The 24,958-nt window shown below is 54.2% G+C and overlaps 8 protein-coding genes across 8 annotated transcripts; 3 read left to right on the plus strand and 5 right to left on the minus strand.

Moving 5' to 3' along the window:
- Positions 1–4,824: 4,824 nt before the first annotated feature.
- On the plus strand, positions 4,825–5,646 carry GCG54_00010906 (uncharacterized protein; the record flags this gene model as incomplete). Its single annotated transcript, XM_045410818.1, has 2 exons — positions 4,825–4,945; positions 5,012–5,646. 2 exons carry the CDS (start codon positions 4,825–4,827, stop codon positions 5,644–5,646), a joined length of 756 nt encoding a protein of 251 aa, XP_045267876.1.
- A 2,690-nt stretch (positions 5,647–8,336) lies between these two features.
- Positions 8,337–9,968, minus strand: GCG54_00010907 (Mitogen-activated protein kinase spm1; the record flags this gene model as incomplete). Its single annotated transcript, XM_045410819.1, has 5 exons — positions 8,337–8,971; positions 9,039–9,353; positions 9,422–9,488; positions 9,599–9,731; positions 9,856–9,968. The coding sequence occupies 5 exons, from the start codon at positions 9,966–9,968 to the stop codon at positions 8,337–8,339; spliced, it is 1,263 nt and encodes a 420-aa protein (XP_045267877.1).
- A 2,581-nt stretch (positions 9,969–12,549) lies between these two features.
- Positions 12,550–13,205, minus strand: GCG54_00010908 (Low molecular weight phosphotyrosine protein phosphatase; the record flags this gene model as incomplete). The annotated part of the gene is made up of 3 exons (XM_045410820.1): positions 12,550–12,822; positions 12,896–12,987; positions 13,064–13,205. The coding sequence occupies 3 exons, from the start codon at positions 13,203–13,205 to the stop codon at positions 12,550–12,552; spliced, it is 507 nt and encodes a 168-aa protein (XP_045267878.1).
- Positions 13,206–16,205: 3,000 nt separating this feature from the next.
- Positions 16,206–16,722, plus strand: GCG54_00010909 (uncharacterized protein; the record flags this gene model as incomplete). The annotated part of the gene is made up of 2 exons (XM_045410821.1): positions 16,206–16,437; positions 16,499–16,722. 2 exons carry the CDS (start codon positions 16,206–16,208, stop codon positions 16,720–16,722), a joined length of 456 nt encoding a protein of 151 aa, XP_045267879.1.
- A 312-nt stretch (positions 16,723–17,034) lies between these two features.
- Positions 17,035–18,171, minus strand: GCG54_00010910 (uncharacterized protein; the record flags this gene model as incomplete). The annotated part of the gene is made up of 2 exons (XM_045410822.1): positions 17,035–17,886; positions 17,938–18,171. The coding sequence occupies 2 exons, from the start codon at positions 18,169–18,171 to the stop codon at positions 17,035–17,037; spliced, it is 1,086 nt and encodes a 361-aa protein (XP_045267880.1).
- A 30-nt stretch (positions 18,172–18,201) lies between these two features.
- On the minus strand, positions 18,202–18,396 carry GCG54_00010911 (uncharacterized protein; the record flags this gene model as incomplete). Its single annotated transcript, XM_045410823.1, has 1 exon — positions 18,202–18,396. The coding sequence occupies one exon, from the start codon at positions 18,394–18,396 to the stop codon at positions 18,202–18,204; it is 195 nt and encodes a 64-aa protein (XP_045267881.1).
- A 2,397-nt stretch (positions 18,397–20,793) lies between these two features.
- On the minus strand, positions 20,794–22,618 carry GCG54_00010912 (uncharacterized protein; the record flags this gene model as incomplete). Its single annotated transcript, XM_045410824.1, has 5 exons — positions 20,794–21,325; positions 21,388–21,672; positions 21,733–21,862; positions 21,929–22,115; positions 22,214–22,618. The coding sequence occupies 5 exons, from the start codon at positions 22,616–22,618 to the stop codon at positions 20,794–20,796; spliced, it is 1,539 nt and encodes a 512-aa protein (XP_045267882.1).
- Positions 22,619–24,279: 1,661 nt separating this feature from the next.
- GCG54_00010913 (uncharacterized protein) lies at positions 24,280–24,853 on the plus strand (the record flags this gene model as incomplete). Its single annotated transcript, XM_045410825.1, has 2 exons — positions 24,280–24,296; positions 24,364–24,853. 2 exons carry the CDS (start codon positions 24,280–24,282, stop codon positions 24,851–24,853), a joined length of 507 nt encoding a protein of 168 aa, XP_045267883.1.
- Between the last annotated feature and the right edge of the window lie 105 nt (positions 24,854–24,958).

The raw sequence follows: 24,958 nt of genomic DNA on the forward strand, positions 1-24,958 counted from the left end.
TTAAAAATCAAGAAAGATGTCAGTTGCGAAAGCAGGCTACACGTCTTTGCGACACCACCTGTTGCCCGCGCCGCAGGAGGGCATACGTTGGAGACAAACTTGGCTTACGGCCCAAGCTCGCCATAATCTATATCCTGGTCCCAACAGAGCAACCCAACCTGGAAGTCGGTAAAATGCCCCGACGCAGGATCCGGGGGTGGTCGACAACCAACGGCCGACGGCCAGGCCAACAGGCCGCATGTTGGTCCTCATTCTCCCAGGCAGACGGAAAAGAATGAAAGAATGCGCCTCGTGGCCATGTGGTCGCCGAACTACGCCTCTGTGAATAGCAAGGAATACTTGGCATTGATCGGACGGTTGGCAGAGGCCGAGTGCCGTACAATCGGGTCTGTCACGGAGGCAGACATGTGGGACGCATCTTTCAAACGGATTCTGGGATACTCGCTGCTGTGCATAACCCCTGAGTGCACACTGTTTCCAGACTTCTGGCATCTAGGCAAGTAGGAATTCCGTTTCGAAGGGATCCGTAACCCCAAGACCCCGTGTTTGTCCATTTCCACCATTGAAATAGCATCGTGGTGTACTCAGGGGCTGCAAAATGTCACTGCCAGGTCGCATTGCACCTCTCTGACGGTCGGAGTAAAGTTTGTTCAAGTCATCTTACGGTCAGGATGGGTATCTCTCGTTTGATCACCCGCACATCGGCAAAAAGTCAGGACGAACGACCTTGCGGGCTCCCCAGGGAAGGTGATCCCCCATAATTGTGGTCTTTCCCCTGACAAGAACATCGTGTTGGTTGGGCGTCGTTTTTGGGGTAAGAGAGAGATCACCGCAATTGGGGAGAATCGTACAAGACTTGGTCAGTGCGTTTAACAGTCTGAAACGTGGGCTAAGGAGTTAGTGGCCGTTTGAAACGAAAGCTTCCCCTTTGTTGGAGAACGGTTAAGGTCGATTAGAGGTGGGAATGTTTTGGGAAATGGTGTTGTGAATTGCAACGCAAACTGCACGTTGATGAATTGAGTTTTTCGAGGTTTCGAAGAGTGCGATTGCCTAGTTTGTGAAGGTGCGGGCGGCGCGGTTGGTATCTGAGACGCGATTTACACGAGGTTTCCGTCGTCCCATGTCGCGGGTCTGAGATCGGCTCATGGGGGTTTAGATTGCGGGCAAGGATGGTGAGGGTTTGTTGGTGCTTGTCCTTGTTCTTGGCGGGGATTCTTCTCGGCTTCGCGACCCGCTGGCTGGTTCTGACAGCACGGTGGCAGATAGATGTGATGGGGGATACGGATCATCCCGAGAATAAGCATGAACGCCGTAGATGGCCACGATGATGACCGCGCCTCACTCACGATGATTTGAGATGTCTGCGACGAGAAGCGATAGCGACCAAGCCTCGCGGCGCTGACGACACTTGCGACACCGTGATTCAGGAACAGAAAGGCTATTACTTTCCGACGGAGACTCCGCGAACGAGGTTCACCCGGCCGAATCGCATATAAAGTTTGCCATTCTGAGGTGAAGCAGATGACACAGGGCTCATTGCGCCCCGCCGCCGGTTCCAAGGTAGGATTCTGCCGACTCGTGCACCAGGAACCGTTGCCAATTTACCGGCGAATTTTCCTTTGGCTGTGGACAAGGCGCGGGAGAAGCTCGCCGCCGCGACCGAAATCCCCTTGCCTCCCGCGGAATCTCAAACGTGGCAGGGCAAGAGATGGCTCGTATCCTGGGGAAAGGAAAAAAATGTCCGTACTGACGGGACGGTGTGGTATTGCAGATCTCCAGACGAGGTAACGGTGACGTGACTGCGTCGAGTTTCAGGTCCGCAATGTTTGAATCGTGATGGCTGACGGCCTGGATAAGAAACGAGGTTGTGGCAGAGAATATCGTTGTTTCTTTGCAGAAAAGGTTCAATACGGGGTCGGTTGTCAGGAGACGAGAGGTTCCAGTCGCGTCTGAATTAAAGTGCGGTTGTGATGTGATGGGTTCTGAGAATCAGTGGAGCGTTGCGGGCGAACAGACATTGTTCCCGTGGTGAACAGTGCGTCGCCTAAGCAAGGAAACGAAACGTTCTGGACGCAGGGGACATGACGCCGAGAAAGTTGGGTGTCGGAACGGCAGCCGGGCTTATCGGAGTGCCGTTGATCGTAAGCAGCGAAGAAGAAAACGGCGCGGTCGGCCGGTCGGCGACATTCCGGGCGTCGAAGATGCCCAGATGCTTGGATCTTGTCATTGTCATGGCCAGCCTCCCGGAAAGAGGCACTTCCGCGGTGGTGTCTTTGCAGTGATGGTATTTGGGGAAACAATGTCATGTCATGTGTCTTGCCAATGCTTCCCCAAATAAACAACCCCTCAGTAATTCTCTCACTGTGACTGCTCACGCTAGGTGGTGTACGACCTACTGCACCTGCTGGCCATCAATTTTAGAAGCAATGCCGCTTATTGAGCCAGTCAGCGCGGGGATGGTGGGCTCCTCCAACGGCTTCGGTCCCACGAGCAGCCGTGCTATATTTTGTGAGCGTGCTTAGCGGAAGCGTGGCAGCCGACAGTTGAGTGCATCCTGAGGGGACCTTGGCCACCGTCAGCCCGTCATTGCGGTATGAATGCGGATTAGCGGGGAGCGGGCGAGAGGCGCACAAGGATGGAGACTGTGAGGGGTTCGAAGTGGCCGGTTAGCCGCGCCCACCCGCGATGGAGACTTGACCGTATCGAGAGAAACGGTATGGCGAGGTGACATTCTGGAGGAAGGCCATGGCACAAGCGAGCGCCACATTGGACGGGCTGCAGATGGGAAATGAGGAAGGTACTTTGACGTCCGCGGAGGAGTGGCGTTTTCCAGTCCGTGAGGGGTCGCGACAGGTTTCCAGCCAGGGTCGACTTTTGACAGGACATTGTTGAGACGGTGGCACCGACGACGACGACGAGGAGAGACAGAGTTGGCACCATGTCGGCTATCTCAGACGGCGAGGTTGTCTGACAAGCGGACGTTGGATGGTGTATTCAAAAGCCAAGATGGCCAAGCCTCTTGGCTTCAGAGATCCGCGCGCTTTCCCACAAACCCAAGACATTCCAAGCGAAAACCCAGATTCATTGTCATCGACTCGTAGGTAGTAGGTATCCGTAGGCGCACAGCGGATGCAAAAGCTTGCAGCCATCGCTGCTGACATGTTCCGTCATAATTTGTTTCTTTATCGAGGAAGGGGGCTCATCGCCCTGGTCGAGGTGTCAGCGTTTGGAATCGGGAGATTAGGCAACCCCAAAGAACGGCGTGTTGGGACGGTGGCTCGCGTGGCTGTTTGAAGGATTGATTGACAGCGTTTTCCCAACGCCATGTTTTGAGGATGAATGCAGTCAGACGGGTAAGATGCTAGCCATGTTTCTGAGCCACGAGGTCGGTCGAAGTCGAGGTCGATGTATTCATCAGAGGTCCCAACAGGCTGACTGCGTTGTGGTGCAAGTTGCTGGAAGGAACGATACATTCGACGAAGAAACGGTTTCTGCCAACTGAATGCAACTGGCTGCAAAGGCCGGCAAACGGGCCCCTCCCAGCCACTGGCAACCCTACAGACAGGCGACGGCTGCCGTCTTGGTTGACGGCGTGGTTGGTGGCTGCCTTCCGACTAGACGCGCATTGCGCCAGGCATCCCCGCAGAGCGTCGCAAGGAAGGGGAAGGGTCCATCGTGGTGGTGTGGGGCCACCGCCTTCCTCCCCCGGTACACTAGGTAGTCTAAGAGGTACGTACCTTTGATTTTACGGTTGCCCGTTTGCTCTCACCTTCCACCTTCCACTTGCACTGCACACTCGAACCCCCTTCGTCTCATCTCTCTCCAGGAATACCTCGTTGGGAGAGCAAAGGGGAAGGCTTGAACATGGCACTCGGCAACCTTCTTTGACCTCAATCTCCACCCACTGCCACGAGCTACCCATACCCGACATGGGTCGACGGGCGTTCTTTCTGCCCTCGAGAAAGAAACTCTCCATGGGCACGGACGAGATGCTTGCATGACCTCGCATCCCATCCTACCTATCCATCCTCTCCAGGGACACATGAGAAGAACATGGAGGTGGGCCAAGAATGACTCCGTGTTCCCAATTGCCTCAATTCTCCTTCTCCTTCCGTACCTCTCTCTGCCCAGAGCGTGCCCCCCATGAACCCCTTCCGGATGCCATCGCGGCCTGCCTCCAAGAGACCCCCTGCACCGCCTTGCATTCTGAGAAGGAAGCCTGCCTTGTCAGACCCGAACTAAGTGCGCCTCGTTCGGGTGTGGATGGTGCTGGTGCGGCCAGCCCATCATCCCAGCTCCCAGTTCAACAGACCTCGAACACTTCTTCAATATAAAGTCTACTTGCTTCCGTCCCGTCTTCCGTCGTTCCAGCTCCAGACCAGTCTCATCGCATCAAACTCAATCAACTCATAAGTTTCCTTGTTTCCTCTCTCCCTTTCTCCTTCTCTGTCAACCCGCTCTTCTCTTCACTCAAATCCATTATTCATCGAGTTGCTTTTCTCGTCTTCGCTTGACCGGCATTAGTCCTGTCTCGGCCCAAGACCGTTCCCCATTCGACCTGCACGATTTTAAGCGCCGTACCTAAATTCGTCTCTGCGAGATTGCCCCATACCACCACGACGTTCTTCGGCCCGCCGCATCACCTATTCATTTTTTCACCTGCCTACTGCGTGCATCCAATCCACTTGATCTAAGAAAAGATCTCCGGCCACCGGTATTACTTTGTTATATATCTCTGCATCCCGATCTCCCACCAAACCGCTCCCAATCTCGTCCTCCAGCCTGTCGATCACCAACAGACAATACCCCCAAAAGACCGACAACATGCTCGCCAAGACCTTTGTCCTGCTAGCCACCCTGGCCCTCGCCTCCGCCGGCCCAGTTCCCAGACCAGGCGGCTGCGCGACCTCACCCGCAAAGCCCACTCTTCCCACCAGCGGCAACGGTACGTACCCCCACTTACACACTCTCACTCTTGAAGCCATCACCATAACTAACACTCTCTCCAAAGGCGTCGAACTCCCCGCGCCCGCAGATGACCTCGTCCTTAAGCACATCGCCCTCGGCCACGGCATCCAGAACTACACCTGCACCGGCACCAATGCAACCGCCATCAGCGCGACCGCGACCGGCGCCCTCGCCGCCCTCTACGACGCCATGTCCCTCTACCCGAACCAGGGCCCCCAGGCCCTCTCCATCGACGCCTTCAACAGCCTGACCACCAACGCCGTCTGGGGAGCAAAGCTGCCCCTCACCTCCGACGGCGTCTCCAAGTTCGGCGCCTCCTCCGCCTCCCCGTTCCCCACCCCCGGCGCCGACCTCGAGATGCCCGGCCTCAAGGCCCTCCCCTTCATCGGCGTCCACTTCTTCGACGCTACCGGCGTCCCCACCTTCAAGGTTGGCGAGGACATCTTCGCCGGCGGCAAGCTCAACGGCACCAAGGCCCCGACCGCGGCTGACGTCGGCCCCGAGAAGACAGGCGCCGTCGACTGGCTCCGCCTCGGCGACAAGGGCGCGAGCAAAGGCATCACCTCCATCTACCGCGTCGTCACCGCCGGCGGCGTCGCCCACGCCTGCACCACTCCCGGCGCGTCCGACAACGTCCCGTACGCGGCGTACTACTGGATGTACGGCCCCAAGGCATAAGCTCTCTGGCGCAGAGGCACTTTCCATCTTTTCATTCGGCGTTTAAAACCATACATCGGTTCACGGGGTCTCGGGGCGGTCGTCTCTTTTCTACGGTTCTCACTAAAACTCTCACGGGTTTCTTTTTCGGTTCTATACGTTCTCTCGACATACAAAAACCTACTTTGGATATACCCCCGGCGCGGATGCTACTGGAGAAGATAATGGGGCTTTTCTTTTACGATGTGGTTGGGTTGGATAGGTTTACATGGGATATGAGGAGGATGGCTTGCTATTGGCATTCATCTCTTCGTGGCCCTTGATTTTCAACTGTATTTAGTAGGCGTTACACGGTACATACTATCAAATCATCGGCTCTGTAGTCGATTTGGCTCTGAACAACCTCTTTCCACTTGCTCCACAGTGACCTTCTTGACACAAGACCCTACCTGTAGATAACGACGCTCTTGAGTCTCTTGTCAGAATACACCTCCGAAAATGCTAGCAATGAGGAAGTTCTAGCTGAAGGTAACAGCAAGCAAGCATAGGTACTGCCCAGGTCCGAAATTTCACGGTCGGCGGACTGAGACTCGTCTTAGAAGTTAGATGGCGAGTTGTAGCCTCTATAAAACACGCAAAGAATTTACCCGATAGCAATCCAATATTGGCAGCTCTTTGGTATGATTCTGAAGTCGGCACAGCAAATGGAGGTGAAGATTTCTTGCTGCTGTTGATAGGTCTCATCGGTCGCACTAAACAAGCAGCTTGCATGTTCCTACTCTGCAGTATTCCTCGGATTATTCTTTCATAATACACAAAAAGTAGTGATACGCGACAGCGAAACAGAAATAACTCGGCCGCCGCACTTTGAAGGAATCTGAGGCCAAGGATTCCCTAGGAACACCAGACCGCCCAGCTGTTCAGGAAATCAGGTGCCTGTCCCGCTTCATCGATGAGATCCCACAACCATGCCTGCTCGCAGGTATTGGTATAGGTCAGAAAATTTCCTACATAGAGGCGCGGTTGTTGATAATATAAACGCCCAAAGAGCCTTTCTGAGGACGCCTCAGAATTTTGCTAGCGTCCCATTTTGTGGTGGTGCTTGTTCTGAAGTCACCGCTGCTGAATCCCTCAACTTACTGTAGACATGACCTGTCCGTACCTTAGCCTCACTTGGACGCGTGCTCATGAAGCCTTCGTCACCCGAATATTCACGGATGATTATGCTAGTATACACCGCAAGCAATGATCAGCGACATTCAGAGACTCTCCGTCAATAAGTCTCCATCCACGGTGATCGGGGAGAAACAAACCGTCCAGCTGTCTGGACACGCAGCTCTCCTATCTGGATAGAACACCACGAAACCATTCGATTGGCGTTGGTTTTTTCGCAAGTCCTCCAGGCAATATTCCCTTTTTTATAGCAGAGGGAGTGCGCGAATAACCAAGCCTCCCACTCCGAGGCCATGTTGTTGGCCGTATAAAGACGCCCAAGGAACTTTTCTGAGGGCGCCCAACAATAGAGCCAAAAAAAGAAGACGGCGGTGACGTTGACGTTGCGAAAGGCCCTGAGCTCATTGCTGTCTTGACCCATCCATTTCAGTGAGCTTTCCCCACATCCAAGCCCTCGCGACGATCTCCTCCTACAACCATCCCCGACGTATTCTAGACCAATACCCCAAAGGCAGCGAGCGGTGATAGCGAGATGCACGTCTATCTTTAAACTTGCCAACATTCTTACGCCGACGGTGGTCCATGAACAACAGTTCGTTCAACGTCGTTCAACTCTTACCATCAACGTATCCGAAATTAATCGCATCCGAAAATATTGCGATGAGTTGTAGTCTCCTGACAACATCCGTCTTTTATAGCAGACGGCAACTCCGGCAACCAAGCCTGCAATTGCGGTATAACTGCTGCGAACTCGACAGAGGAGAGAAAAAGCCTGTGCCCTCCTCCGCCAACGCCATCCTGTTCATCTACCCATGAGAATTCACCGGCATTGCCAATTTGCAGGGCGTCGTGTGGACTTGACACCTACATCCCTTACGCCAACTGGCGATGAAGAGTCCAAGTGCGAGGTTGACCTACCGTGCCTAATGAGTACGACGATGAATGCGGCAAGAGGAGATATTTCCTGAGCACTCACGCCATATTCAACAGACCCTAGTTGGGACCATCCTCCGCGGAGACATCTACAGTGGATAATGACGAGCCAGCCAAGCCCGTCAGTCGACCTCAACTGAAACCTGCATACTCGCAATGAAACTTCTGATCAACGAAATTAGCAGGCAAACCTCAATCAGTCATTAGTCGCGCATGTCCAGCTGAGAGACATCTTTAAGCGCCGGTCAGAAACAAAACATCTCAGATATCTGAAAAGTCGAACTGCCAGGGACGTAGGGAATTAGGTAAATTTGGGACTTGTTCCTCCTTATTCTTTGTCGTGTGTTCATTCAGCCCCTCGGGTGATCCAGTCCCCCACGTCTTTCTCCGTCAACAACTCTTCTACCAAAAAAGCTGCCATTCAAGACAATGCCTATGCCTACGTCGTCGTCGACCGCTAGTCCAAGTTTCAGGTCTCCGAATATATGAGCGCGAAATGACATCCCATCCAAAACGTCGAAAATCGACCGCCAGTCTCTGCAATCCCAACACCGATTTTGCATGCTGCATGCCGTTCGGGCCGCACAGAATCTTTTCGTAACCGTTTACCTTCTGCCATCAAGGCCGCCGGCGAGATCGGCCTCCAGACCATTGCCCTGGCCGTGACCAAGGTACTCCTGGGGTCGGGGGTCGGAGGACGTCCAGCCGGCCTGACCAGAAGGAATGGGCACTTGGCCTGCGGCGGCCTGCTGAGCTGCCTGGGAGCCAGCCTGGGTAGCTCCGGGAACGGTGCGGACGAGCTGACGGAAGCGGTAGACCTCCTCCAGAATCATCTTGCGCATCTCACCGACATCCTCGACAACCTCGAAGTCGAAGTTGAAGGTAGTGGGGCAATCGGGCTCGTCCGAAGCGTCGTGCCAGATGTGGAGGTAGGGGTGCTCGAGAGCCTGCTCGACACTGATACGGCTTGAGGGGTCGAAGGCGAGCATGCGGTCGAGGAGGTCGAGGGCGTCGGGGTTGGCCTGAGGGAACAGGCTGGGGAAAGGCTTCTTAGGCATAAACGGCAGGTTGCGGACGTACTCCTGGGCACGTGGCGAGCCGATGCGGGAGAGCGTCTCCTCGTTAGGAGTTCCGAGGATGTGGAGGATCTGGTTCAGCTGGTCGACGTAGTCACGGCCCTTGAAGAAGGGTCGGCCGCCGAGAAGCTCAGCCAGAATGCATCCCACCGACCAAACATCAACTGTTGATTTGTCAGAAGCTGCACAAGGGAGACACGTGTTGCATGTGCGCCTGGAGAAACAACATACTAGCTTTGGTGTAGCTCTGGAAGCTCAGCATAATCTCGGGAGCACGGTACCATCTGGTGGCAACGTACTCCGTCATGTATCCGGCATTCTCTTCGGGGTCGACGGAGAAACCTCGCGCAAGGCCAAAGTCGCAAATCTTGAGCTCGCAGTCGGCGTTGACCAGCAGGTTACCGGGCTTCAGGTCGCGATGGAGGACGTTGGCGGAGTGAATGTACTTGAGGCCGCAGAGAATCTGGTAGATGAAGGACTGGAAATGGGCGTCGGTGAGAGGCTGGCCGGATCGAATGATAGCCGCGAGATCGCATTCCATCAACTCTGGAGCACCACGAGAGTTAGCATTTTACCGCATTCGGACGAGCGGATGCGTTCGGGAGAAGGCGTACCCTCGTACAAGTAGGTCTCATTGAAGTTATCGGGTCGGGGAATGTCCATATCGTAGAGGCAGGTGATCTGTAGAAGCAGGCTGTCAGCATTTTGTCTGGGGCGTCGTCGTGCAGCAGCTGAGGGGTGGTGGCGCGCGGGGCTGTTGGAAACAGCTCTGCGGTAGTCAGAGGACTCACGTTGCGGTGTCCCCTGAAGTGCTGGAGCAGCTTAATCTCGCGCAATGCGCGCTTGGCGAGAATCTTCTTGCTAAAGACATTTGTGACCTTCTTGATGGCGACGCCTTCTTGAGTCTGGTTGTTGACGGCGGCGCTGCATCGGGAGAGGAGTCGTCAGCATTTCTGGGCGGAATGGCGGGGCAGCAGCAGGCGGCGGCCAGCAGAACGCCGCCGCAGCAGCAGCAGGATGAGGGGAAGAGAGAAGGAGTCGCACGCACCAAACAATGCCGTAAGCTCCCTGGCCGAGCTCCTTGGTGACGGTGTATCGCTCGTCGACGATGAAGTCCTGGTTGAAGACCTTGAAAACCTTGCGTCCCTGCAGGTCACCCATGATTGCGGCTTTTTGGATCGGTTGGTGAAGCTGGATTGTTTTTCCAGCGGTTGGAGATGTTGCTTGGTCGAAAGGTGTCGAGAATCGAGGGGTATCTTTTGCGAGTCAATCGAGGCAAAGGTGGGGAAGCGAGCAAGGAATGCGATGCGATGCGACAGTTGCGGAACAGACAGGGTAGCGAGAGCTGCGAAGAGAAAAATGGCCCGTCAGACAGAGCCGAGTCCACGAGGGAAGTGGGCGGCGGCGATCAGGCGGGAGGTATTATATAATGATCTGCTGGATACAGCAGGTTCCTGTGGTATCGACAATGCAGTGCCAGGGCGCGGGAGGCGGGTTGTTCTCGTCTTTGTCTCTCCTTTTGTTTCCGGGAAGGTTGCAAGGTTGCGTGCGAGCAGGCGTCGGGAGAGGCGAGGTAGACGGAGGTAAGATAGGTAGGGAAAAGATGGAAAGCGAGGGGAGGAAGAGGTAGATATTGAGCAGTAGGATAGGATACCTTTTGAAAGAGCTGATGTAGTACGTAGCAGGTAGGTAGGTAAATAGGCGCGGGAGGTAAGGTACTTCGTAGCTAGTGGAGGAGGATGGATAGGACAGATACCCAGGACTAGGAGCTAGGACAGAGCGGAATGGGATGGGCAGGATGAGATGGGATGACCAGGGAGGTAAGGTAGCAGACACAGAGACGGGTACCTTAAGGTATGGATGGCTTACGGGATGGAGCAAGACACACACATGAGAGGCAGGAAAAGGCGATAAAAGAGCTGGGTGTCAAAGGCACGAGCCGAGGAGGAGGAGCAACAGGAGGAGACAATTCGGAGGGGGACACCACACTCAGCATTGGCTTCACCGAATAGCTGTCCGTACCTGCCTGCCTGGCAGGTCCAAGGAGGGGCTCGTTGTACGAAGGAGCCACCTTATCCCACCGCAAACGGGAAAGCGAAAGGGGGCATACGGAGTTGATATCTGCATTGTCGCACCGACATTGGATACAGTGATCCCCGCCCGCCTTACGAGGTCATTTACACTCGACAAAAAGCGCCAAAACTTGCCCAGTCCAGGTCTCGACAGCGCCCTCTCTTCTGGCTAGGCCTCTCTCTAACTTTTTTGTTCCATGGGAATTGGGGGCTGCAATATGGCCCAGATCTCTCGTCGGGTGCAAGGTAATCAATGTGCAAGGTGCAAGGTACAATGAGGTACCACTTTGCTGACGTTAGGCCCAGAGCAGACTTGGCGGGAATGGCCCCACTCTTGGCCCCCGGGCCCGCACTTGATTTGCTGCCATCAGCTATTGGCAGCTTCTCATTGGCCCGCCTCGAATGAGCTCCAGCTGCCTCGGGCCAGTAACCGCTGAGGATCGTGACTGGAGGTGCAGCTCTGCAACCGCGCGACAATCACTGAAATTTCCAGGAAAGAGGAATTGATTATGGATCCCAAGGAGTCGCCTCGCATTCAGAAACAGCTCTGAATCAAGCTTGTTGATGGAGAACAAGGTTTGGGATCTGAAGAGCGCAATTTCGTTTTTTTCTACTCTTCACCGCTGCGCTCAAGTCAACTGCCGGGCCTGGGCAAGACTTGGGAATTCCAGCCTCGAACTTTGGTGCACTACAGGTACAGGACATTGAGGTTCACGAGTAGCCCATCTTGGCTTTGGAAACCCGGGCCTTAGTCAGAGCACCATTCCCATAAGCGAAGGTGTCAGCTTGCAGCCCCGAAGCCTGTCCATTCGCACTCGTCCGGTGCAGAGAGATCTGCCGTCAGCAAAGTTGCCTTTCACCGGCGAATCCTCCACATGTTCGTCCATGCTACTCGCCAAAGTGACATCTCAGCTCGACATCAAGCCCGTCAGCCGCCAGCCGCTACCACCACACTAGGCCGGGCCACCGCGGCCACGACAAGGCCCTAAACCCCCATGTGTCTGTAGGGCTGAAGAACCTGAAGAATCTTGGGGGCGTCAGATTGCCAGATGGCCAGATTGCTTGCCCTCGTCACATTGAGCTCCTGTCAAGCGCCCATCACCATTATGCAGACCCGTCCTCTATCCCGTGATAGGCGCCGCTGCAGAACGGACGCTAAGTAGCCGTCCTCCCGATCCCATCTCGCTTAGGTGCCTGTCCCTCTTCGCATGTCTGCAACGGGGCTCTTGACCTTCACACGTCTCCATCTTCATCTTACGTCTCTGCTGCATTGGCCGTTGGTTGGTATGTGGAAATGTAATCTTTCTATATGCACGTTGCTTTGGAATCAAACCAGACACGCTCTCAAATGCCCCATGCTTTGCCTGTATGTAAAATATGCAGTGCAGCGATGCTCATTTCACCATGCGGCCAACCCTGGCTATGGTATGGTATCCTGTTGGCCCGCCCAATTGGCCCCTGTCCAGTCGCGTTGCCGGACTTCGCGCTGCAGCCGTTGACAATTCGTCCACCAGCGTCAAAGTTTTTTTTTCCCTTCTTGCGGCGACGAAGAAACGGGCTGCAGCCTGCCGCGGCTATTGTCACGCATCCCCGAGGATTCCCGTGAGCTCCCCCGAGATCCTCTCCCATGCCCCGTTGATAGCCTTCTCCTAAGAAGCAGGAGATGCTCCTTACGCCTTCGGGTCGATGTCGGGGAAGAGGTGCTTAAGAAAGTTGCCTGTAAATCGCGTGCATTGCTCGTAGGCTTTTGTAAATCCCTCGTCGCCACCATAGTATGGGTCCGACACGGTCTCTGGCCTCTGCTTTCCGGAGAACTCGCCAAACAGCATCACCTTCGCCCTGGAGTCCGAGTGGGCACGCTGCTGTAGCCTCTGGAGATCCTGGAGGTTTGATCTGTCCATGGCGAAGATGTAATCGAACTTGTCAAAGTCGGCGGGCGAGACCTAATGGTAATCATGGGGCAGTCAGCGGCTATCCGGTTTTCACAAGCGCTATCGCATAGTAAAACGGGCGTACCTTGCGACTGGAGTGACGGTAGTCCATGATTCCATTGTCTTCAAGTGTCATCATCGTGCGCTCGTCTGGGGGATCGCCAACGTGGTACGCCGCTGTTCATTTCGTTCGTTCTTGTCAGCGGTGCTGTCCGGAAGTCGGGTTGTTTTTGTCATGACGTATGGCGCGTACCTGTACCGCAAGAATCCACCTTGGAGATGAGTCCCTTGTACGGCGGCTTCTGGGTAATGTGGCGGAAGATGCCCTCAGCCATTGTTGAGCGGCAGATGTTGCCGAGGCAGACGAAGAGAACGGAGACCGGTTGATCCGGCATATTTGCGATGTGAGGCTGGTCTCGTCTTGTTGCGGTGTGTAGTTGTCGCGTTGTGGAAGAAGGCTGACGGTTTGGCGTGTTGAGCCCGGACGGCTGCCCCGCGACGGCCGCTGCTAGGTCATTTGCAATGGAGGGGCATCTTTCTGCACCGTGAGCACCGTGGATGACGAACGATCGGCGCACGGACTGACACTGTGGGGGGTCCTCCCCTGCACGTGAGCTGTCAAGCTGCTCCTCGTCTTCTCTCTGCTTCCACCAACCGCGCCAACCTCATTACAACAAGCCTGGGAATTGGCATTTCAACCAACGAACTGGGCCTTTGGATCGTGAGCGGTTCAAAGGCGTCAATCTTCTGTTCAAGTCAAGTTCCGTTAAACCTTCATCCTACCCAGACTCAAAATGGCTTTGCTCGCGCCTCTGGCAGGCGCCTCTCGACCCTCCGATTAACTGCTGCCCAACGTCAAGACTGACAACTGGCACTTTCGGCTCCATCGATGGCCCCTCTGTCAACGTGGATCACCTCGAAGGCCTTGGCCTGGATTGAGTCTAACAACGAAACGGAATGAATGTCGGAGAAAGCCTTCAAGCGTGCCGCATGTATGACGATGGAGAACCGCGGTCCTGGATTTCGGCGGCGGCTTCTACACTAAAAAGTCGCGATCTCAACGGGAGGTCTGGACCACGTATCGACTACAATTGAAGAGACGCTTTGTCGTTACTTTCCATCGATCAAGTTGCGGCCGCATGCAGCAGTGGACGACAAAGAGTCGAGCAGATCATCTGGGGTCCTGTTGGCGTTCTTGTCCATCATGTTGCTCTCTCGAGATGAGGGCCGATGCATTCCGCACTTCAGCACAAACAGAATCCCGACCCTGCCGGCGATGAGCGCCTGTTGATGAGTGTTATCTGTCGCTAGCAGCTGGATGCGCCGTTGTTGGCAACAACCTGCAGAACAGAGATGTTCACGATTTGGTGTCCAGCAGACAGACGGAGCAAGATCGTGCCTGAGATAAGCTCGCCCAAGCCAAGCGAGGCCATTCAAGAAGCGGCCGGGCCTTTGAGACCAGTGGCGGCAGCTCGGATTCGGATTAACCCACGTGATAACGGATGTCTCGTATTGGCCTTTCTCATTCGTTCACCTTGCCTCAGCATTCCGTTTGCGTTCTTGCCATGACATTCAGGGCAACCGGCGGGATTAGACTTGCACTGCGCCCGAAGCGGGTTGCCCTAAACGTCCCGCCCCGACAGGCTGGTTAAGGTGCCTCCCGTCGGCATGAGAATTCTTCGCAACTATCGTAAAAGCAGCAGTCCATAATTTGCTTGGGGTTCTACCCAATCCTATCATGGCTCTGCTCATTCCGGTTGACGGGCAGTTCTAGTGCTTCTCCATCACGTTTCGGGGTGAGCAGCATGCCACGCCTCGTGTAGGGTTCGGTGCCGGCTGGGCCAGACGCCTGAGATGGATTTGCGTGTGTACCACAGCGTGACACGGCCATCCGCCTGCCGCTGAGACGGATATGATGGCAAAGTACTACTAATGCAACTCATCCACAATAGTGTGTGTTCTAGGCAGGTTGACGGATGGTGGCAGAGCGCTTGAGTCCACAAAGCTGACCAAGAGGTTGAGCAAGCCAATCTTGTAGGTCAGTAGGCCAAGGTGGCTTGGTCCTGGCTGTGGCGGCAAGCTATTAGCGCTTCTCTACTCGATGGATCCAAATCAAGCATCCAACTCGAGACGAGACGTCAACAGTATTGCCTCTCGACCATCATGGCCTTCAACTACGGGGTGGAGCTGGAGGTTGGATATCAGCGGTTTCTCGCATTCACATTGTGCGACACGAGTGTCAGAGGCTTCAATCTCCTCATATAGGGACAGTTTAGTATGTTTACTGCGGCTTTTCGTCTTGTCTTCAGCATTTTGGACGGCACGACGGGAAGAACACAGACCGCACACCACGTCGAGCGACGGACAGGCTAATGCAGGAGCTCGCTCTGCGTTCCGTGCACCAGAAGACGGGGTTTGCTAATTGGTTAGACGCCAATTCTCCACCCATTGTGTCCTGCAGCAGATGGCCAGGGGCGGATGAGCTTAATCGATGTGCCTTAAGCTTGCATTACTCCATGTTGCGCCCAGTCGCGACCCTGAATCATCGACGTCAACATCCATGTGTACGCATTGAAGACGGTCTCAATGGAAGAAAGACAGGCCGTCGCTGCAACGGATCAACAGCAAAATGTGATCGGGTTCCGGAGAAAAGGGGCATTTCTGCAGAATTCCTGTTGAGTTGCCAGGATCTCCCCTTCAGGCCAGCGCCCTGACGCTTTCGGAGGATTCTCACCAGTTCGGGGATTCAGAATGGATGCTCCCGACTCACCTAGAGGCCACTCTAGCGCCTCTTTGTTCGAATCAGACCACGACTCTGAGGGTTAGCCTAAACGCCACTTGGACGAGCCAAACGACTACGGCGAACCAGTCCAAGCGGCCTATTTCGCCAAAATGACAGACGCTTCGTGCCAAGCGTGCCGTAGTGGCCGATCATGGCTGGGACTCGCCGCGAGTGGCAGCTAGAGACAGCATGTCATGCAACTTGACAAACATAGGAGCTCTCCATTCGCCTGAGAGGAAGCTGCCTATCACTATCCCATCCGTCGAAGCGGCTCGTGGCCTAATCCGGGGTGCGACACACTGGCGCAGGGGAACTAGCCAGGTATCCGGCTGTGCGATGGATGCTCTCAATGGATCGCTTCTCTAGACCTATCCCGTTTCCATGATCAAATGGCTGGCTGTGTCTGCAGTCTTGGCGAAATCCGTCCACGCCTTTAATAAAGCCGCTCGTTCCCAGCTCTGTCTTGACTGGCGGAATACATCAAGCAACACCTACGCATCTGCATCACTCGTCTCTACGCTCGCTCAACCACACGGCCTTCCATCAGCTCTAGCGAACGACTCAAACGCGATTCACGGCACGTCTATCGTCAATTCATAACACAGTCTTCAAGATGAAGTACACCATCATCACCGCCTTTCTTGCTGCCTTCGCGGCCGCCAAGACCGTCGACGAGCTCGTTGCAGACATTCCTACCTGCGCCGTCACATGTATCCGTGACGCTGCCACGTCCGTCAACTGCGATATCTCAGACTTTGCCTGCTCCTGCGCCAAGCAGGACCAGCTGACGCCCGTCGTCGTCAACTGCCTGTCCAAGTCAAGCTGCAGTGCGGATGATCAGACCAGTATATTCTTACCAACACATTGAAACAAAGCCTGGGAACGTAGACTAACAGAAGAAAACAGAGGTCCTTTTGACGGCCCAGCAGATCTGCTCTCAGGTCTCCTCGGGCGTCTCGGCAACTGGCTCCGTCGCCGCTCTTACCTCCGGAGCCTCCTCCACCGGTTCCGGCGGCGCAACCTCCACCGGGGCCGCGGCCGCGAGCACTTCGTCCCCTGCCGCCGCACCCACCATGCATGTCGCTGGCTGGGCCGGAGCTCTCGCTGCCGCCGCCGCTCTGGCCCTTTGAGGAGTTTCTTTGAAATGTCGCCTGGATACCTTGGCCTTTGGGTCGTTCTACTTCAAGCCTGTGTAGGAGACGTGACGGATACACAGGGGACTTTGTTCACGGAGTTGGGAGGGAAAACAAATCTAGTCATTTAAGCAATCAATACAACGTGTAACTGTACACTTGAATCTATCTAGCTCTATTATAGGATCTACGATGAAGTCTAAGGCCATCTTTCCGTTCTGCACCCTTCCAAATGGGACCTGCTCACTGTCGTATTCTCCAGGTCTCTCCGCCCAGTCTATTCTATCGGGTATCATCACTTTCCCACCTTTAACCTAGTCCAAAAACACCCAACGCGCTCCCATCGCCACCGTCAGCGCCGTCAAGCCAGCCATGCAAATCGTCCATGTTGGCAAACTGCTGCGCATAAACCATACCCTCGCGCCTCCTCTTCTCAACCATCTTCCAGTCCCACGTATTATCGTTCTGCACCTCGCTCAAATCGACACTCTCATCCCCGACACCGTTCTCCCCGCCCTGCCATCCGCCAGGCCTCTGCGGCAACAGCTCGCTCGCCTCCAGCGCAACCGCCGGGTGCACCGTCAGGCGCCCCAGCTTGAAGACGTACTTGCTCACGCCCGTCGCGTAGATCTTCTTCTCCCACTCCTTGCTGTCCGTGTTGCTCCCGGGGCCGCGGCGCACGCGCGCGCCGCCGAACTTGGGGTCGAGCCACTCGGTCGGGCGCGCGGTGCCCTTGGGCACGAAGTGTGTGACGATGTACAGCCACTTGCGGTCCCAGGCGAGCACGCGCGACCACATCTCGTAGGGCGCGTAGGCGGTGATCTCGCGGCGGAAGGAGCAGTGCACGGCGCCGAGCATGATGCCCAGGCTGCCCTTGGCGGGCTTGCCGGAGCGCGGGTCGAGGACGAGGTTGGTCGTCGCGTTGTGGGTGAGCTGGCGGAACCCGGGGCGCAGGAGGTAGGTGCAGAGGTGGGTGCGGGAGACGTCGAGGTCGGAGAAGTAGGTCGAGTTGGACTTGTGGACGTTGTAGTCGATCTCCATGATGGGCGCGTGGGACCGGGAGATCATGGGGCGGAAGAGGGAGCGCGGGCCGAGGCGGGGGGATTTGCGGATGAAGAGGTGGTAGAGGATTGCGTGCCATACGCGGTACTGTATAAGGTTCTGGATCAGCGATTGAGGTCTTCTCGACCGTTGAAGGAAGGGAGAACGTACGGTCCAGACGAAGGGCATGTTCTTGAGGTTCAGCAGCGCAAAGATGAGCATGAGGATCCGGCTGATCTTCCCCGGGCCGGTGAAGAAGCTCGCCAGCAGCATGCGCCAGTGAATCCTGTACGCGGCGTAGGCAAGACCGCCGGCCGTCGCGAGGCGGATGAAGCGGACAACGCGAACCGGGATGCGGTCCATGTCCGCCTCGGTGCGGGTTGCTTTGGCGATTGCGGACGCCATTTTTTGAGTTTTTTTCGTGGTCTCTCCTGCTCAGGGAGTTTTGCGATGCGGTTGCGGTGAGGGCGGCGGCGCTCGCTTCTTATCGGCGGACTTGATGCTCGGGAACACGAGCTGGCGGGCTGCGCCGAGGAGGAGGACGACGAGGACGACGGTCCAGAGGGGTAGAGAGCGGATGATGCACCAGAGTGTGCTGGAGCATTGAGCGAGGACGGAAGGGGGAGGCATCTGGGGGGTGGTGGTGGGTGGGCTACTTTTTTAATCTGGTAAATTATCTTTTGCTGGGTGGTCCTGCTGCGATACGCTAAAGATAGTGTTACCCAGGCCTTTGGTGCCGATATTGAAAGGTCCACTTTGCGTGTGCTGTCTTGTCCCCCCAACGGGGTTGCGGTTGTGTGTTTGCGTTGGGACGGGATGCGGTGACGATACCGGGACAGGGATGAGGAAAGGCACCTTTCCCAGGCGTGGGGGCCCACCCGCGGACGGGGTTCGGCGTTTAATCGCTGCGTACCTGCCCAATTCAATTGGCATTTATTTAGTGAGCAAGCTGTGCTGGACCTCGGCTCAGAATAAATTAGCCTTCTGAAAATTTGGCGCGACGCGATTTAATTTTTCTTGGCGTGACGGGATGGCAAAACACTTCGTAGTGGTCTTGGCTGGATAGGCGGGCTCGGATCGGTGCCAACGGAGGGACGGAGGGATTATTGATGCTTTCAAATGTCGGATACCTCGGTTGTTGGGTGTGTTGGGTTGCATGGTTTGGTCGTATTGAGATTGACGGATGCGTTTTGCTCGATCGCGTCGTTCACACCGCCAGCACGGCCTAGAAAGAACAGGACATGCGAACTAAGTGACTATTGGACATGTCAATTACAAGAACAGTTTGATGCTTCACTGATATGGAGAACGTGGCTATTTCCACTTCGGACAAAGCCACCAATTAAGGCTGTATCGCGTCCTAGATCGCATCGACCAGGTCTGTTACGGAGCTTATGTGGGCCGTCCGGGGCCATCCGCGGAACCCGGTCGGACCCTGGCCCGGAGGAGGTCCCGTCTGACCTGCGTTTGCCGGCCTGGCACCGGGCCAAAGAAATCTCAGTGCTACCACACCCATAGCGAGTTAGTGCATATTTAATGGCACTTTAGACTACTGGGACTCCTTTCCAATCAGATTTGACTTGTCAACACTGGCTGCAAACCGAATAAAACAAGGTTGCAGGGGCGAAATTAACGGAGACAAGATTGATTGACATCAAAACGAAAAGCACAGTCAGACGTTCGAGAGTAATTTGTCAGTGGTATCGTTTGTTGTGGCACAGGTCAAGTGGCCTATTCGGAGAATAGAAGAGAGTGATTGGGTGTGAAGGGTTGCCGTGGCCTGCCTGGCTTTGACAAGAAAGGAATGAGGCACGAGTTTGACCGATGCCGAAACGGAAGGAAGGAATAGCATCACGGCCTGACAATTCATTTTGAAAACTGTCCGTGCTTAACTCATCTCTTGTCACTTTCAAGACTATGTTGCCTGATTTTGTATCTCTCAGAGCACTGTCAACATGGCATACGAACCTCGCGAACCGACTACAGAGGTGTTGACAAAACCATGCATGCAGAAGATGGGCATCACAAGGTTACATTTAATTCAGTGTTGGCTATGTTTGATCCCCGTGGCACAGGAGCTAAACCAACTTGAGTTGTGATTTAAAATTTTGACAGTTCTCAAGACAAAGACGCGATACGTTGACATTGCGGGCTTATCAAGTATTTCGTCTAATCATTCGAAATCGGGTCGAGGCCGGTCTGAAGTATGTGATACAATTAGAGAACTAAACAAATCCTCTAGATACAAGTGCTAGGACGTTCAGATTTAGCAAATATAAAGTAGTCATTTCCGTGACCGTGGATGTCAAGTCCAGTCCATTTCATGCAACCTTCTAATTCTATCAGCTCACCACAACCGTTTCCAATCTTCCGTCATGTCAACTTCGGTGCTTACAACACTGAAGCACATCTCATTTCTCGTTGCACTTACACTGATCATCTTGCCAACGGTCAGCGCCGTCATGTGCAGCGCCCACTGCCCACAATTATTGCGAGAGTGCATCGAGGGCTGCGTTTACAATGGGGGAAATTATATCCTCTGCAATGGGAGGTGTCACAGTATAATGGTAAGTTCGCGTCCCATGACCAAGCCAAGTTCTATCTAGGTAACAATGCCATACTAATAAGGTCGACTGTATTCGTAAATGCGGGGAACATTATCGAGGACCGGATTTCAACGAGACATAACATTTTTGAGGCCCGACGATGCACGACGATCGATTTGTAGAAGAAGTTTCTGCTTTAATTGCAAAGCTTTGATTCTCGAGCGAATAGTTGAAAGGCTGAAGACGGTGTCGAAATTGAAAGCAGGACTCCAAGGAGTTGCCATCGACAGAATGCATTAGACGCAAAGAAATATTACATTAAGATTAGACTGCAGTTGAATCTAAGAGAGACATATCAGGCTAAATAGCCGAACTTTTGAACGAGTGACTTTTTCCACCAAACATTTTCCATTCCTTTCCCAATCATTACCACCCTTCCACCTCAAGAAGAAAAAGGAGATCTTCAATACATCCCACTAGATCAAGCAGGGGGCAGCGGCTTGATCTCAGAGAGAGGCGCGCAGGGCCACGAGGGGTTCTGCTCGGGCTTGCCGTGCACAACGTTACCGACAATGGTGTAAATGTTCTGGCACAGAGTCATGTTGACGAAGCCGGGGCTGCGGTTGCCCTGGTCGGACCACAGCTTGGCCTGGGCATGGGGCGAAACGTCGGTGTAGTTGGGCTGGTAGACGTTGTTCTTGTAGCCGCCCTCGACCCAGCCACCGTAGGCAGCAGCGACGATGTCCTCCTTCGTGACGCCGCCGTAGCGGGAGCCGTCCATGGTCTCCGTGCCAAAGAGCGCCGTCAGGGGCCAGTGCTTGCTCTTGAAGATGTTGGGGCGGATGGAGGGGTACTCGGTGGTCAGCTTGACGCCCTCGCTTCTGATGTCGACGAGGTAGAAGAGTCTGTCTTCGTAGCAGGCGGCGGCTCTGGCGTGGTCGCTGTCAGGCAGGAAGGGCCAGAGGGAAGAGTCTCTCTCGCCCGTGGCCATCTTGCAAGGCAGGTTGGTCTTCCTATAGAAATGTGTAAGAAGGTGAGGCAAACGGGTTGTTTGGTGTGTGTGTGTGTGACTTACAGGACGAAGGGTCTCTTGGACCACTTGCGAGTCTGCCAGATGGACACCATGAAGCGGGGGTAGAACAGCTTCTGAACCATTCTGGACATCTCGTAGGCGTTGAGGTCATCTGGAGTAGCACCCATGAGGCCGTTGTCCAAAGCCGCAATGAGGAAGTTCTCGGTCTCGGTGTTGTTGGGAGAGAAGATGTTGTCGACGTAGGCTGTCTGGGTGGCCTTCCAGCTGTCGAAGACATCGCCCATCATGGCACCGAGAGATCCGTACTGAACCTTGGGGTCCTTGCCTCTGTTTGTGGAATCTGGTCAGCAAGCCATTCTGAAGATTTGAAGAAAGGTCGTCACTTACGGAAGCATGTAGTCCTTACCGATGGCCCAACCAGTGAAGATACTGTAACTGAGAGTGGTCGTCAACTGCGAACGCCAGACCTGGGAGATCATCTGTCCAGCGGCTTGCTCGACAGGCTTTGCAAAGATGACTGCGCACTCAAGTTAGAGACATGATTCGTCAAGTGTGGGTTAGTTCTGCGGGGCTGCAAACTTACAAAAGTTGTTCATGTAGGCCTGTGCAATACCAATCACACCGTAAGCAACGTTGAGCAGAATTCTCTTAGTCTGGTCCTTGGACTCGTCTCTGGGAGGCGGCACAGAGAAAGACTCGGCAAAAAGGTCCATTTCGGACTGAATGTCCTGCTGAGCCAGACTGAGAGCCTCAAAGTAGCGGTGGTGGAACTGTTAATACGTTTGTTAGCATGAGATCAGAAATAGGAAAGCCACATGAATGTAAAGAAGGAAAAAAAAAGGGAGCAAGAAAGAACTGTGTAACTAACCCTGTGAAGCTTGGAGAACGAGTTGAGGATGAGATGTCCAGCGGGATACTTGGTGTCCTCACAAACGAGCGTGGTCGAACAAGGCACGTCGAAGATCTCCTTGCAGTGCCATTCCTCGGGGCCGCCAAAGTACCAAGAGACGAACTCGCTGAACTGGAACTTGACTTCGTCGGGTCCAGTGGTGTAGTTGCGCCAGGCAGCGAAGACCTCGTGAAGGGCATCCGATGCACCAGCCGCCTCCCATCGCTTGTCGGGCAAAGCCTTGGCGTCGACGATGACACCGCTGCAGTTGACTGCTCTCCAGTCAACCTTGCCGATGGGCGCAGGAGGCGCGGCAGGTACCAGGGCCTGGGCCGTAGCGGCTGTGGCCGAGGCCAGCAAAAGAGTGAAACTAGAGAAGAACATCGTGCCGGTTACAAAGAAATAGGCCGGAAAGGACAGTGCGGCTGTCTAAGTCTTGACTTGTGTGCCGATGAAGAGGAAAAAGAAGGCATTATCGTGAAGTCGTTGTGTATTACTTATAATCATTGCTTCAGTATTGCATCGACATGTCAAAATCCAAGCTCGGCGATGTTGAACCTCGTCCGAGTCTCACGGCGGTAAGTACCGTAGTATCGACGAGAATAATATCGTGCCAACGGATGCAATTCTCACGATGCGGAGCACCTAAAAAACCCTAGTTGAGCAAATATAGTTGGGTTCACGGAGCACCCGAAAAGTTTCGGCGATCAGATAACATTACAATGTGGGTCACCCGAAAACTTTAGATGATCAGATAACTGCTTTTCCGGAAAGGCCTCTATTCCGGATTTCGTAAGGTTAAACCAAGAAAGGCGACTTATTTCCCTTTTCTCGGAAAGAGAACCGTTCGTCAACCTGAATTGAGAAAAGCTGCGCTGAGTTGAGCCGAGTTGAGAGATGAAGGTGTCTGCTCCCGCTTCAGGGGAGCCCTCACCCAAATGCGCGTCATGTCTTCATGCGCGACATCAGTTTCTGCGGAGCCGCATCCCAAAAGAGACAAACTGCACGTGCGGCTTCTGACAAACTACTATATTAGGGCAGACTTTTTGTTGCGGATCTACCTGCCGATTCTGAATCAGAAAGTGAGGTTTGCCGACGCTGCACCAACTTGACTAAGGATATACCCGCTTCCCTGTAACCTTGCATGTTCTTCCCACTTTTGTTGATCGCCAACTATTGTCGGCTTTTGACAGTTGTTTGTACGGAAGTCTAATGTATGAAACAGTGACACACTTAATTACATGTCAGCTGTTGTGGGATCCCTAGGTAGCATTGCGGCGGGAACAAGACACGGCAATGATGTCAAGCTTAGCTCGAGCTACGGGTTGTTTTCATTTTTGCCGTGTTGTTTCAGGATGAAGGGAAGGGTTCTGCATGTAAACTTTGAGCAAGTTTAGTAGGACTTGGGTCTTTTGAGGCTCTTGTGTGTGGGGCTCTTAATATGTTATGATCTGGTTCTCGACCCTCAAGGTGGTCCGCTGGCCATCAAGGTGTTTTTGTATGTGAGGCTCCTCCCGAGGCCGGCCCAAGTGATCTGATCGTCGCGCAGTGGGTCAAGCATACTTGTTAGATCAGGCATGGCATTGGCTTCTTCTTGAATAGGGCTGTCATAACCTTTTAAAAGTAGCCTTCGGTAATTTCCTGTCGTAGCCACTCTGTACTTAGCGATGTAGGATTTAGCCGTTAGAAACATTATCCCGCGGAGGACAGCCCGCTGAAACACTCTGTTGATCTTTCTTGTAAAACTTTTTTCTGATGTCTGAATGATCTTTTGCAATAAACCATCATATACGAGAGTTGTATGTGTGTGTCAGACCGGTCCCACGTCTTGATGAAGGTCTTGATGAAGGCGAAAATGGCTCGGGTAGTTTCGGCCAACAGAGCTTCTGAGGCTGTCGTCTCTCAAACGATCATGCCTTAAATACTCTGGAAAAGACGAAGTCTTGTTGCAAGTTTCAAGCCAGCATCCCAGAAATCCATCGCCACGAACCGGCAGACCGTCAGAGCGCATCAACGCCGTCGCCGTCCCTAGAAATCTCAGCAAGATGTTGTTCTCCAAGTTGTGAGTTGCATTCTAAAGATTTCCAGCGCCTCATTTCTCTATTTTGATAATTTCTAACGGAATACAGGCAAGTCTTGTCCTACCTGGCGCTCGTCCAGCTCTGTGCATCTGCCGCCATCGACACTGCCCAGGACATCGCTCCACGTGGAGATGCCTTCCGCGACAACTACGGTAGCAACATGTGTCTCCAAGTCAAGTGCGACACGACCGTTTGCGCCGAGAACCCCGACGACGCCCTCGCCGTGGCATCTGGCGGAGTCAGCTTGATCGTGGGCCCTGACTGCGCCGGATGGGACGAGGGCAGTCTTCTCGAGCTCCCTAACGGCACCAACGGCAAGACTTGCCCTGATGGCCGTAAGCTCTACCAGGGCACTCTTATGGTATGGAGAGCCTGGAACAACGTCAGCGCCAAGAAGGATTACCACGCCGAGTTTCTTGAGTGGGACAACTTCAAGGGCGCCCAGTGCTGGGGCAAGAAGGACGTTCAGTGTCAGAAGGATGGTGTCAAGATGGCTCCGGACCCGAACACCGGTCTTTGTGTGCCTTGGGGTCTGTGAAGGAATGGAGGGTGTAGATGGGTGGGGTCTATGAAAGGACAGAAAAGCACATGCATTTTAGGCCTTTTGGTCGTGGAACTTCATAATAGTAATTATCTCCTACTC

The sequence above is a fragment of the Colletotrichum gloeosporioides genome, assembly GCF_011800055.1.
Source record: "Colletotrichum gloeosporioides strain Lc1 chromosome Unknown consensus_17, whole genome shotgun sequence".
Classification (NCBI taxonomy): Eukaryota; Fungi; Ascomycota; class Sordariomycetes; order Glomerellales; family Glomerellaceae; genus Colletotrichum; species Colletotrichum gloeosporioides.